The following is a 12,481-nucleotide window of genomic DNA, read 5'->3' as shown; positions in this document are numbered from 1 at the left end:
GCTTGAAAAGTGACAAATGGAAAGAAGAGCAACACATTGGATGAAGTTATTCTGTAGCAGCAATTATCAGAGAAGAGATCTGATTCTCTGTGATACACACTTGGATAAAGCGCTGTTCTTTATTCTCGAGTCTTCATTTCTCTTCCTCTGAACATGGCTTTCGATCTTTCATCATGCAATATCTGTAGATCATTATTATACATGAACAAACCATTTTTTTACAGGGAATGATTGTATTCCACACAAACTAAGACAAACTGCACTTGATGCATAATTCATAATCAAGATAAATGAGAACATTTTCAAGAGACACTTTGCATTGAATTTGAGATGTTCCCCAGTCTACATGCAGCACAATTTCACTTTCACTTCTTACGAGTTCAGAAACTGTGCTTGACTTTTAAATGAAGAGCAAATGATGCACATTAGTATTTTCTGACAAGCATGCTCACTATCTTGCTTCATCAGAATGCTACAAAGACATTATCCAGTCTACAATCACAGAATCACAAAATATAACTTAATTGTCCTGATTAGAACATTTAAAGGTTACAAAAGCATTTCTTACATTTCTAAGTTTTAAAAAATATAAATTATTTGGATTTTCATTTTTAATATGCTAAGAATGTAAAAATGTCTAGTTTTCTTGTTGTGATAGTTATATTTAAAGGTTACAAAAATATCAAAAATCTAGTAAATTTTTATTTTTTATTTGAAAGATAATTTTTTATTATAATTCTACAATTGTTGTCCAGTGACCTTTTTATGATTATATAATTATTTTGCTGTCTTTGCAGTCTACCGTCCTCCAACTGCCACAAATGAATTTTATGATTGCCTAAATGTTATACTTAAACAATATGGGAAGATGAAAGTTATTCTTATGGGTGATTTTAACTTAAACTGGCAAGATAAAACAATTAGGAAAAAGCTTAAACGGGGGGTGAAATGCTCGTTTTCACTCAATACCCTGTTAATCTTGAGTACCTATAGAGTAGTACTGCATCCTTCATAACTCCAAAAAGTCTTTAGTTTTATTATATTCATAAGAGAAAGATAGTCTGTACCGATTTTTCCCGGAAAAACACGACCGGCTGGAGGCGTGACGTGTGGGCGGAGCTAAAGAATCACGAGCGCCAGTAGGCTTTTGCGTTGAGAGCGTTTGGAAGCTGTGACATTACCTTGAGGAAAAAAACATCATCCAAAACAAACCATGGCTTACAGTCAGATTCAGCCATATATTTATGATCCAGAATCAGATCCAGAGGCTGAAACTGAACGAGAGCAGCAGCAGCAACGACTCGCTCTGAGCGGGGCTCGAACCCAGGTCTCCGATGGGAGGCGGACGCACTAACAAGGAGGCAGAGATATTTGAAGCAGTTTTACTCACCGCCTGCGGTTCCAAAACACGATCGTGACCCTTTTTCGTTGGGATTGCATCATCCTTAAGAAATAAACGATACGCAAATCCGTCGTCAAACTGGGCCATGTTTGTAAAACAAGCATTTTCAAAATGCAGGGAACAAACAGAAACACTTGCACAACTCCGTTGATGCTCTGTAAAAATAAACTCCATCCACTTGTCCCTTAATGCTGTTTCTCTTTTTGTAATCTGTGCAGGGTTGTCTTGCCCTGGCAACCAAAAACACACTCCTTCTGTGACATTTCGCGACGCTCTCGCTCTGATCAATGGATTGTCTGTGCTCAGCCTCTCAGTGCTCTGCTATACGGGAGCGCGCGCTCTTCCGGCAGAAGTGCCCTCATGACCCATATAAGGAAATTCCGCTCCATCTAACGTCACACAGAGCCATACTCGAAAAAAACTTTCCGAAACTTGTGACAAACCGGAAGGAGTATTTTTGGAACAGAAATACTCCTTCAAACGTACAACTTAATTTTTGAAACTTTGTCCATGTTTAGCATGGGAATCCAACTCTTTAACAGTGTAAAAAACTCAGTATGCATGAAATAGCATTTCACCCCCCCTTTAAAGATATTGCCAAAACTTTTCAGATGACACAGATGATACATAAGCCCACAAGAATAACAAAGTCTTCCCAAATGCTTTTAGACTTAATTTTCACAAATAAACCAGACAGAATTAGAAAGATTTATAACCTCATCACTGGGTTATCAGATCATAATCTTACTCTGGTCTCCAAAAAAAAAATTATCAAAAACATGTTTTAAAAATCAGAACTCAATGAAGGGGAAACCCATGCCTTTTATTGCTTCAAAGGACATGGCCCTCATTGAAAATGAAATAAAGCAAATAAACTGGCATGACATCATTGGTAGTTTGCCCAGTGAGCCAGCCTGTGCTGATTTAATGTCAACCATTAAAGGCATTATATTAAAGTACACCAGGAAAACCCTGGTTGCCATGGGGAAGTCGTGGCCTAATGGTTAGAGGGTTGGACTCCCAATCGAAGGGTTGTGAGTTCTAGTCTCGGGCCGTACGGAATTGTGGGTGGGGTTAGTGCATTAACAGCTCTCTCTCCACCTTCAATACCACAACTTAGGTGCCCTTGAGCAAGGCATCGAACCCCAACTGCTCCCCGGGTGCCGCAGCATAAATGGCTGCCCACTGCTCCGGGTGTGTGCTCACAGTGTGTGTGTGTGTGTGTGTGTGTGTGTGTGTGTGTGTGTGTGTGTTCACTGCTCTGTGTGTGTGCATTTCGGATGGGTTAAATGCAGAGCACAAATTCTGAGTATGGGTCACCATACTTGGCTGAATGTCACTTCACTTTTCATCTCTGGGAGTTAATGAAAAAACGGGATGCTTCTCTGAAAAAGTTTTTAAAATCAAAATTAAATACTGATCATCTAATTTTTAAAAGTTTACGAAATAAAGTCACACAACAACTTAGAAAGGCTAGAGCAAATGTTTTCCTAAGTTGTTGTGTGACTTTATTTCGTAAACTTTTAAAAATTAGATGATCAGTATTTAATTTTGATTTTAAAAACTTTGGAAGACTTTATGGAAGAGCATTGACAAAATACTTGGAAGGGAAAAATAAGCAAATAAACATTTAAAACGCATGGTGGATGATGATAAGATTATTGCGGAATGTTTTAATGATTATTTTATAAATTCGGTACGAGAAATGAGTCTAAGTTCACCAAAAATTCAAGCTTTAACCTGTAATGATTCTGCTTTTAAAGGGGGGGGGGGGGGGGGGGGTGAAATGCTCATTTTCACTCAATATCCTGTTAATCTTGAGTGACTATAGAGTAGTACTGCATCCTTCATAACTCCAAAAAGTCTTATTTAGTTATAGTTTTAGTTATACTTATAGTTTTATTATATTTAGAAGAGAAAAATAGTCTGTGCCGATTTTTTTCGGAAAAACACGAGCCGCTGGAGATGTGACGTGTGGGCGGAGCTAAAGAATCACGAGCGCCAGTAGGCTTTTGCGTTGAGAGCGTTTGGAAGTTGTGACATCACCCTGAGAAAAAAAAAAAAACATCATCCAAAACAAACCATGGCTAACAGTCAGATTCAGCCGTTTATTTATGATCCAGAATCAGATCCCGAGGCTGAAACTGAACGAGAGCAGCAGCAGCAACGACTACAAAAGCGTCTCTATGTGGTATGTACTGAAACTGTATATAATTGCTTATGTAACCCCTCTCTCCCGGGTCTTTTCTGACGCTCCGAGCGGGGCTCGAACCCGGGTCTCCTCTAACAAGTAGGCTAAATGGCTACAGCCACTAGCGTCTGTTGCTAGTGCGTCTCTTGAGATCGGGAGGTTTACCTGCACTGCACTACCTCGCTGGCGTCCGTTACACTTAGCGGTTTTGGAAAATGACTAAGTTCCACTTTATGTTGTCTTTTTTTTTCTTTAAAGGTGTACAAGAGGTTTACTTGATGTGCTTACGCGCCGATAGTTAAGTTAACAACACAGAGATATTTGGAGCAGTTTTACTCACCGCCTGCGGTTCCAACACACGATCGTGACCCTTTTTCCTTGGGACTGCATTATCCTTAAGAAATAAACGATATGCAAATCCGGTGTCAAACTGGGCCTTGTTTGTAAAACAAGCATCTTCGAAATGCAGGGAACGAACACAAAAACTTGCATCGTTGATGCTCTTTAAAAATAAACTCCGTCCACTGGTCCCTTCTTTTTTTTTTTTGGTAATCTGTGCAGAGTTGTCTTGCCCTCGCAACCAAAAACACACTTCTTTTGTGAAATTTCGCTCTCGCTCTGGTCAGTGAATGTCTCGTCTCTGCTCTGCTATACGGGAGCGCGCGCTCTTCCGGCAGAAGTGCCCTTAGGATCCATATAAGGAAATTCCGCTCCATCTAACGTCACATAGACCCATACTCGAAAAAAAACTTTCCGAAACTTGTGACAAACGTACAACTTAATGTTTAGCATGGGAATCCAACTCTTTAACAGTGTAAAAAACTCAGTATGCATGAAATAGCATTTCACCCCCCCCCCCCCCCCTTTAAGTTTTCCCTAATCAACACAAAGTTGAAAATGTAATCTCACTTCTATCTAATAGTAAAGCTAAAGATATATATGGTTGTGATACAGCTTTTCTCAAACAACACAAGACATCTATTATGACACCTCTAGTGATGATTATAAATAAGTCCTTTAACGAAAATATTTTCCCCCAGTGTATTTAAGCCTGCCATTGTCACCCCTGTTCATAAATCTGGGGATACTCAAGTGGTCTCTAATTATCGACCCATCAGTATTTTCCCAGCTGCATCAAAGGTAATCGAAAAAGGTTGTGGCAGAACAACTTATAGCACATCTAGACTCTAAGTCCTTTTTCCATCCTATGTAGTTTGGTTTCAGAATAAAGAACATTCCACTGAAACTGCATGTTGCTACTTCCTTGAGGAGATTAAAACTATCTTAGATCAAGGAGGATTGGTGGGAGCTGTCTTCTTAGATTTACGCAAAGCCTTTGATACAGTTAACCATGTGGTACTGATACACAAATTGGCCAAATACGACATTTCCACTAACGTCCAAAATTGGATAAAATCATACTTGATAAATTGAAAACAATGTGTGCAAATAAATGGCACATTGTCTACGTCTCTTGTCTCTACTATGGGAGTACCACAGGGTGTAAATGTCTTTATAAATCGCATTAATATCCTACACCGTATATATAAAACATATATAACATTTTATATTAATATTTTAAGGCATTATATGTTTAACAGTGTCACTTTGTCTGTTCTGCTTTTATTTTGAAAAAGCGCTGTTTTCTTCTTCGGATGGTTTTTTTTGTGACGCTAAACTTCCGCTATTCTCTCGTCACAATGTGGTGTTCGCATATCGTCGGAAGAACGAGCTCCGAACTGTGAGGGTGTGTCAAGCTAGAGCACATGGTAGCTGATGGCAGAAACTCTTTGATTAGCGCCCTTGGAAAAGCGGAATGAGGTATGAAGGAAAATATGTGGAGTTTGTATTATTATCAAAAGGGATATTGTTTAAGGAAAAGAGAATGTCAGTACTTCATTTGTTTATGGGTTTATTGCACATGTCATCAATATAAAAACGTTTATTCTTTCTTTAAACAATTATAATATATTCTGTTTAATTTAAAAGAAGCATGTGGTATTTCATTTGTCATAAAGGCTTAAACATATTTCATATTGTTCATTTGTTAAAATAATTTGTATTGGGTGTAAACATGATTAATATGTGAAGATGATTTATGTGCAAATTATTTGTGAAACTACATGGAAGCATTTTGTATTTCTGTTTATTCTGTAGTTTTCACGGTGTCCAGGTGCATGGTGCTCCTTGAGAGGAAGAAATAAATTGACACCCGTTTGAAACTCTCTGCGTCTTGATCAATGTATATCCGAGGGGCCGCTACAGTGAAAACTCATCGCTGCACCAGCCCTGCCATCTTTGGTGAGAAGTTGACGCCATCACATCTGAGGTCCAAACACCAACCTAATACCAGCCAGTTTACTTCGCTTGCATCCAACTCCTTCACACAGGCAAGACTTAAAATGGACAGCATACTTAAGGTACAGCTAGAGCTGCAAAAAGAGACACTGGATGCCAAGGAGCAAGAAAGCTGAAAAGGGACAATTTCTACACACATGCTTGCAGCATAACTGAATGACTTAATAATAATACGCTATTATAAGGTCAAAATATCTTGCAAACTAATTCTCCGTTCTTAAAGCTTCTAAAACTGGTGAAAGAAACTAGCCCATGCTCTTCGGTCATATCTGTTTATGAAAAGGTTAAAAGGAGTGTTTTGTTGTTACTGTTTTAAGCTAAAAATCCTTTTAGATGTCCATTATTTGTTAATGCGTAGCATAAACATTACTCTGTAGTAAAGGATAACTACAGCTTACAAGTGTAAATTCAGGTGGACAATCAAAGGCTACACTCGACTTAAAGCAGCAGCACAAACAAACAAGATGTCACTTAAAGATACACCTTGCAGGTCCAGCTCACGAGAAAGAAAGCTAACAGAGAAAGGCCAAGAGATGCATGAACAAGACACCAGAAAACGTGAGAAAGCATTTAACAAGTCCTATGACACTTGGAAGCTGGTAGCTAGGGAGACTAGGACAAAATTAAAAACCCTCTGTTCATCAGAAGACCTTATTAAATTACAGCAAGACATTCAAGCAAAGCATGATGGTGTAGCCCAGCAGTATGAACCTATACTTCGTAACAGTAACACCACACCAGAGATTGTAAAGAAGATGGATGCCTGTGTTACGCTAACAAAAGACATTCTTGACCTTATTAGTAACCGTCTAGAGACTGTTAATCAAGAATATAATGATCAACTTGAGAAGGAAAGGGTAAGAGAAATCTTAAACAAAGATGAATATGGGTCTGTCTTTGGCCACACTAAAACTGAAACGGTAAGTTCAGCAAAGTCACCGGAGAGATTGAGCAACCACTCCAGCTCAGCCAGTACTCACAGCAGTAGAGTAGATGCACAAGCAGAGTTTGCGGCTAAGCTGGAACAATCAAAAGCCATAAAAGAAATCCAAGCTCAGCAAGCACATCTTCACAAGTTAGAAGGTGAATGGAAACTTAGAGAAGCAAAAATGTTAGTAGAAATGAAGCAAAAAGAGTGGGAAATGCAACAACAGTTGGAACAAGAGAGATCCAAATTGCAGCAGTTACAAGCAGCAAAAGACGTTGCCATAGCAGCAGCTCGTGTGAGAGCATATGACAATTTTGAAGGGTTTGAGAACCATGATGAGGAGATTAATGACCAAACTAACTCTGCTTGCTACAGAAATCAAAATGAACCTCGATTAAATCCTGATGCTGCATCATTCCAACCTCACCAAACTGCTCCTGAGGTGACAGTGACCCAGGAGTCTGTCAGTCTAGCCCAGGCAATCGCCAGCTCATTAAGCATGAACCGCTTGCCGGTCCCTGAACCAACCACATTCCGTGGTGACCCTCTACAGTTTACAGATTGGAAGATGTCATTCATAGCTCTTATTGACAGGAAACCCCTCCCACCAAGTGAGAAGATGTTTTATCTAAAAAATTATCTTGCTGGAGAGGCGCGTAAAGCAGTAGAAGGTTTCTTTTATCGAGATTCAGAAAGTGCATACAATGGAGCATGGAAAGTCTTACAAGACAGATATGGGAACCCGTTCATCATACAAAAAGCTTTCCGAGATAAGCTCATGAGATGGCCAAAGATCAACACAAATGATCCACTAGCGCTACAAGAGTTTGCTGACTTCCTCCAAGGCTGCACTGAGGCAATGCCTCACGTCAAAGGACTAGCTATCCTTAACGATTGTGAGGAAAACCACAAGTTGCTCAGAAAACTACCAGAATGGATCGTGCGCAAGTGGAGTCGAGTTGTTGTGGAGGAACTTGACACATCCGGAAGCTATCCAGATCTTGCATGCTTCACAAATTTCCTGAGCAAAGAGGCACGGATAGCCTGCAACCCTATTGCTTCTCCATTGTTGATGAACTTCAGGGCCACAAATGAAAGATCACCAAAGAGAGCCAAAGCTCTCAACACAAATACACAAACAAAGAGTTTCGCTCAGGAGAAACAAGAAACAAATGGCAGTAAACCAAAATCACCTTGCTTCATGTGTAAAAGTGAAGATCATAACATCACCAAGTGTCCCACCTTCGCAGCAAAGAGTATTGAAGATAAAAAGGCATTCATCTGTGAAAATCGGCTCTGCTTTGGGTGCTTGAGGAAGGGTCACATGACAAAAGATTGTAAGAGACGACACACATGCAACATATGCAACCGTCGTCACCCATCCTGCTTGCACGATGACAGGAAACAAAGACCTGTGGAAGCAACAGCGAATAGTTCCACTTCCACAGAAAACCATGCAAGCTTGGAAACTCACAATGTCGTATCCCATGCATCAACGCAACGTTCTTCAGCTACCTCAAGTATCGTCCCAGTCCTTGTGTCTTCAATACAAGAGCCACACAGAGAAGTACTTACGTACGCAATACTGGACACACAGAGTGACTCAACGTTTGTCTTAGAAGATGTACTTGACAAACTGAATGTTGATGCCCAACCAGTAAAATTAAAATTGAGTACTATGACGGCTATTGACACAATCATATCTAGCAAGAACGTCCGTGGTCTACAAGTTCGAGGACTGCACTCTAAGGACCACATTCAATTACAGCAGGCCTACAGCCGTGATTTTATACCAGTGGACAAGTCTTACGTTCCAACAAATGAAACAGCCTTACTCTGGCCTCATCTCAGACATTTGGCAGATAAGCTACCACCCCTTCTAGACTGTGATGTAGGGCTCCTGATAGGATATGACTGTCCAGCAGCATTAACTCCTCTTGAGGTTATCATTGGAGACAAAGATCAACCGTTTGCACAGAGATCAATACTAGGATGGAGTATCATAGGCTCATCAAATCCTCACCTAGACAGACAAGGAAGTCAGAGCTTTGTGCATCGGCTCACGGTAAAAGAACTGCCAATTCCATCGACAACAGATGTTCTAAAAGCCCTAGAATCAGACTTCACCGAGAGAACATATGAAGATAAATATGTGTCCCAGAACGATGTTCATTTCATACAGTTCCTCAGTGACAACATCACGCAGAAGAAAGATGGACACTATGAGATGCCCCTCCCTTTCAAGGGCAACAGTCCACCCAACCTACCAAACAACAAGAGGCTAGCCACAGTTCGCCTACAGTGTCTTAAGAAGAAGTTAAAGACCAATAAAAAATATTATGATCAATACAAAACATTCATGGAAGAAACAATTAGCAAGGGTGATGCAGAGCCTGCCCCTACAACATTTGCAGGAGAGACTGAGTGGTACCTTCCGCATCATGGCATTTATCACCCCAGAAAACCAGACAAGCTGAGAGTTGTATTCGACTGTTCAGCCAAATTCCATGGTGTTTCTCTAAATGACACTTTACTGACTGGGCCTGATCTTATCAATCCTCTGGTAGGAGTTCTCTGCCGCTTCAGGAAGGAGGCTGTAGCGATCATCTGTGATATCGAAAGAATGTTTTATCAGTTCTCTGTCACTCCTGAATCCCGGAATTATCTGAAATTCCTCTGGTGGGGAGGTGGAGATTTGGAGAAGGAACCACAGGAATACAGGATGGCAGTTCATCTCTTTGGAGCTGCCTCGTCTCCAGGATGTGCCAACTTTGGCTTGAAACATCTGGCACGCCAACACAAAGCTACCTATCCACTAGCATCAACATTCATAGAGAAAAACTTTTATGTTGATGACGGGCTAGTCAGTGTTCCATCGGTCGAGGAAGCCAAGAAACTGATCACTGAGTCACAGGAGTTGTGCAAAAGAGGAGGCCTACGCCTTCATAAATTCAACTCTAATGAGGAAGCAGCCCTCGCCTGCTTAGATCCTTCAGAAAGAGCAGCAACCATTGAACCTCTAGGACTGGATCCAACTCCATCAGAGCGTGCACTCGGCATTCAATGGTCGATTAAAACTGACACTTTTAGTTTTAACAGCAGCTTGAAAGATCAGCCTTCCACCCGGCGTGGTTGCCTTTCTGTCATTGCCTCTCTTTATGATCCACTTGGATTCATTGCTCCATTCAGCCTAACTGGAAAGCGTATACTTCAAGAGCTGTGTCACAGAGGCATCGGATGGGATGATCCACTACCAGAAGATATGAGACCACGGTGGGAGGAGTGGATAAATGGGCTTCAGAGGTTGAAAGAGGTTTCAATTCCGAGATGTTACCACCCATATGACTTCCATAACATTGTCAGAGTAGAGTTGCACCATTTTTCGGATGCCAGCTGCGTGGGATATGGTGCATGTTCTTACCTCAGGTTCAAAAATGACAAGGATAAAGTCCATTGCAGTCTCGTGCTGGCGAAAGCAAGGGTTGCACCCTCAAAGGTCACAAGTATCCCGAGACTAGAACTTGCAGCAGCTGTGGTTTCTACGAAAGTCAGTGTCATGTTAAAAGGTGAACTTGACATAAAGATTGATGAAGAGGTTTTCTGGACCGATTCAAAGGTGGTGCTTGGGTATATTAACAATGATGCCCGTAGGTTCCACATATTTGTTGCGAACCGTGTTCAGATGATAAGGGATAACAGTGATCCCAGTCAGTGGCACTATGTGGACACTGCAGAAAACCCGGCAGATCATGCTTCCCGAGGTCTTAGTGCTTCAGACCTTCATTCAACAAACTGGCTTCGAGGACCGAAGTTTCTCTGGGAGAGTAATTTACTTCTATCACCCAGCGCTCCATCAGAATTACTTGTTGGTGATCCTGAAGTCAAGACAATTCAGGTGTTTGCAACAGAAGTCAAAAACTACAATGACATCCTCAGCCGTCTGTGTCAGTTTTCCTCCTGGACAAAAATTCTTAAGGTGGTGGCAAGAATCAAGAGGCTGGGGTCTAAACAGAGACAACACAGTGAGTATGTGACTGTTAAGGAGATTGAGAAGGCTGCAGATGAAGTGATTAAGATCGTACAGCAGCAAGCTTTCCCCCAAGAGATAAAGATGCTTCAGGGTAAAAAGGACCTTCCAAACTCAAGCTCTCTTTTCCGTCTCGACCCTATCTGGTCTGAAGGACTCCTCTGTGTTGGTGGCAGATTGAACCAGTCATCGCTCTGTCATAAAGTCAAGCACCCAGTCATCCTACCGAATAGCAGCCACATTTCTAAGCTTATTGTGTCTCATTTTCACGCTAAGACATGCCATCAGGGTCGAGCCCAGACTCTAATGGAGCTTCGGGCCAATGGATTCTGGGTAATTGGTGGGAGCAAGTTGGTTGCTAAGGTGATACTTGTGTGTTTTGCAGGAAACTGCGAAGGCCAACAGAAAGACAACGAATGGCTGAACTTCCCACAGAACGCGTTGAAGCCTCAGCACCTTTCACATACTGCGGCATGGACTGTTTCGGTCCTTTCATTGTAAAGAAAGCCCGCAAAGAATACAAAAGATACGGCGTGATTTTCACATGTATGTACTCTAGAGCTGTTCATATTGAAATGCTCGAAGATTTGTCAACAGACTCATTCATCAACTCATTGAGATGCTTCATCAGCCTGAGAGGAGCTGTTCAACAACTTCGCTGTGACCAAGGCTCTAATTTTGTTGGCGCAAGGAATGAGCTCAAGGAAGCACTTAAACAATGTGACATTAAGCTTCTGGAAATCTTCCTGACAGAAAAGCAGTGCGAATTTGTCTTCAATGCTCCCTCTGACAGTCCTGCAGGTGGTGTCTGGGAACGCCAGATCAGAACTGTTAGAAATGTGCTGAATGCCGCCTTTGCACAGTGCCCAGGTCGACTGGACGACGCTTCCCTCAGAACACTGCTATATGAGACCATGGCTATCGTTAACAGCCGCCCATTAACAGTGGATGGAATCAATGATCCACAGGCACTGGAGCCTATAACACCGAATCATCTCATTATGATGAAATCTAAAGTTGCTCTTCCTCCTCCTGGAGTATTTGTCAAGGAGGACCTGTATGCATCAAAAAGGTGGAGAAGAGTTCAGTATCTCATCGAACAGTTTTGGAGTCGCTGGAAAAAGGAGTATCTGCTGAACATATCCTTGAGACAGAAATGGCACTCACCTCAGCGCAACCTCAAAGTGGATGACATTGTCATTATTAAAGACGACAACCTCCCAAGAAATCAGTGGCAACTTGGACGGGTGATTGAAACTGTTCAAAGTAGTGATGGCTTGGTTCGTCGAGTTAAAGTGCAAGTTGGTGAGCGGAAACCTCATAAAAAACAAGATCCACCCTCCAAGCCCTCAGTTATTGAGAGACCAATCAAAAAATTGGTGCTCCTCCTAGAGAACTGATTAAAAGAAAGCGATTTACAACACTGCACAAACTGCTTTATTATGCATGATGCCATATAGTTACGCCTCTGATAGCTTAACTTCAGGCTATTAATTTCTTAGCAAGAAATCCTGCACAATTCACTTACTCTTTGTATATTTGTTCATTCATTGTACCAGGATTTGGTGGGAGTGT

At 41.4% G+C, this 12,481-nt stretch overlaps 1 protein-coding gene across 1 annotated transcript; it reads left to right on the top strand.

Moving 5' to 3' along the window:
* The first annotated feature begins 5,156 nt into the window (after window positions 1-5,156).
* LOC113072978 (uncharacterized) lies at window positions 5,157-11,444 on the top strand. The gene is made up of 2 exons (XM_026245857.1): window positions 5,157-5,414; window positions 5,751-11,444. The coding sequence occupies exon 2, from the start codon at window positions 6,416-6,418 to the stop codon at window positions 11,405-11,407; it is 4,992 nt and encodes a 1,663-aa protein (XP_026101642.1). The 5' UTR covers window positions 5,157-5,414; window positions 5,751-6,415; the 3' UTR covers window positions 11,408-11,444.
* The last annotated feature ends 1,037 nt before the right edge of the window (window positions 11,445-12,481 follow it).

The sequence above is a fragment of the Carassius auratus genome, unplaced genomic scaffold (assembly GCF_003368295.1).
Source record: "Carassius auratus strain Wakin unplaced genomic scaffold, ASM336829v1 scaf_tig00011176, whole genome shotgun sequence".
In the NCBI taxonomy this organism is placed as follows: Eukaryota; Metazoa; Chordata; class Actinopteri; order Cypriniformes; family Cyprinidae; genus Carassius; species Carassius auratus.
Note: the sequence above shows the minus strand (reverse complement) of the source record. Positions and strands in the feature narration are given on the sequence as shown.

Coding starts and splice junctions, on each gene's coding strand:
- LOC113072978 (XM_026245857.1), top strand. CDS start 6,416: ATGTCACTTAAAGATACACCTTGCAGGTCCAGCTCACGAGAAAGAAAG.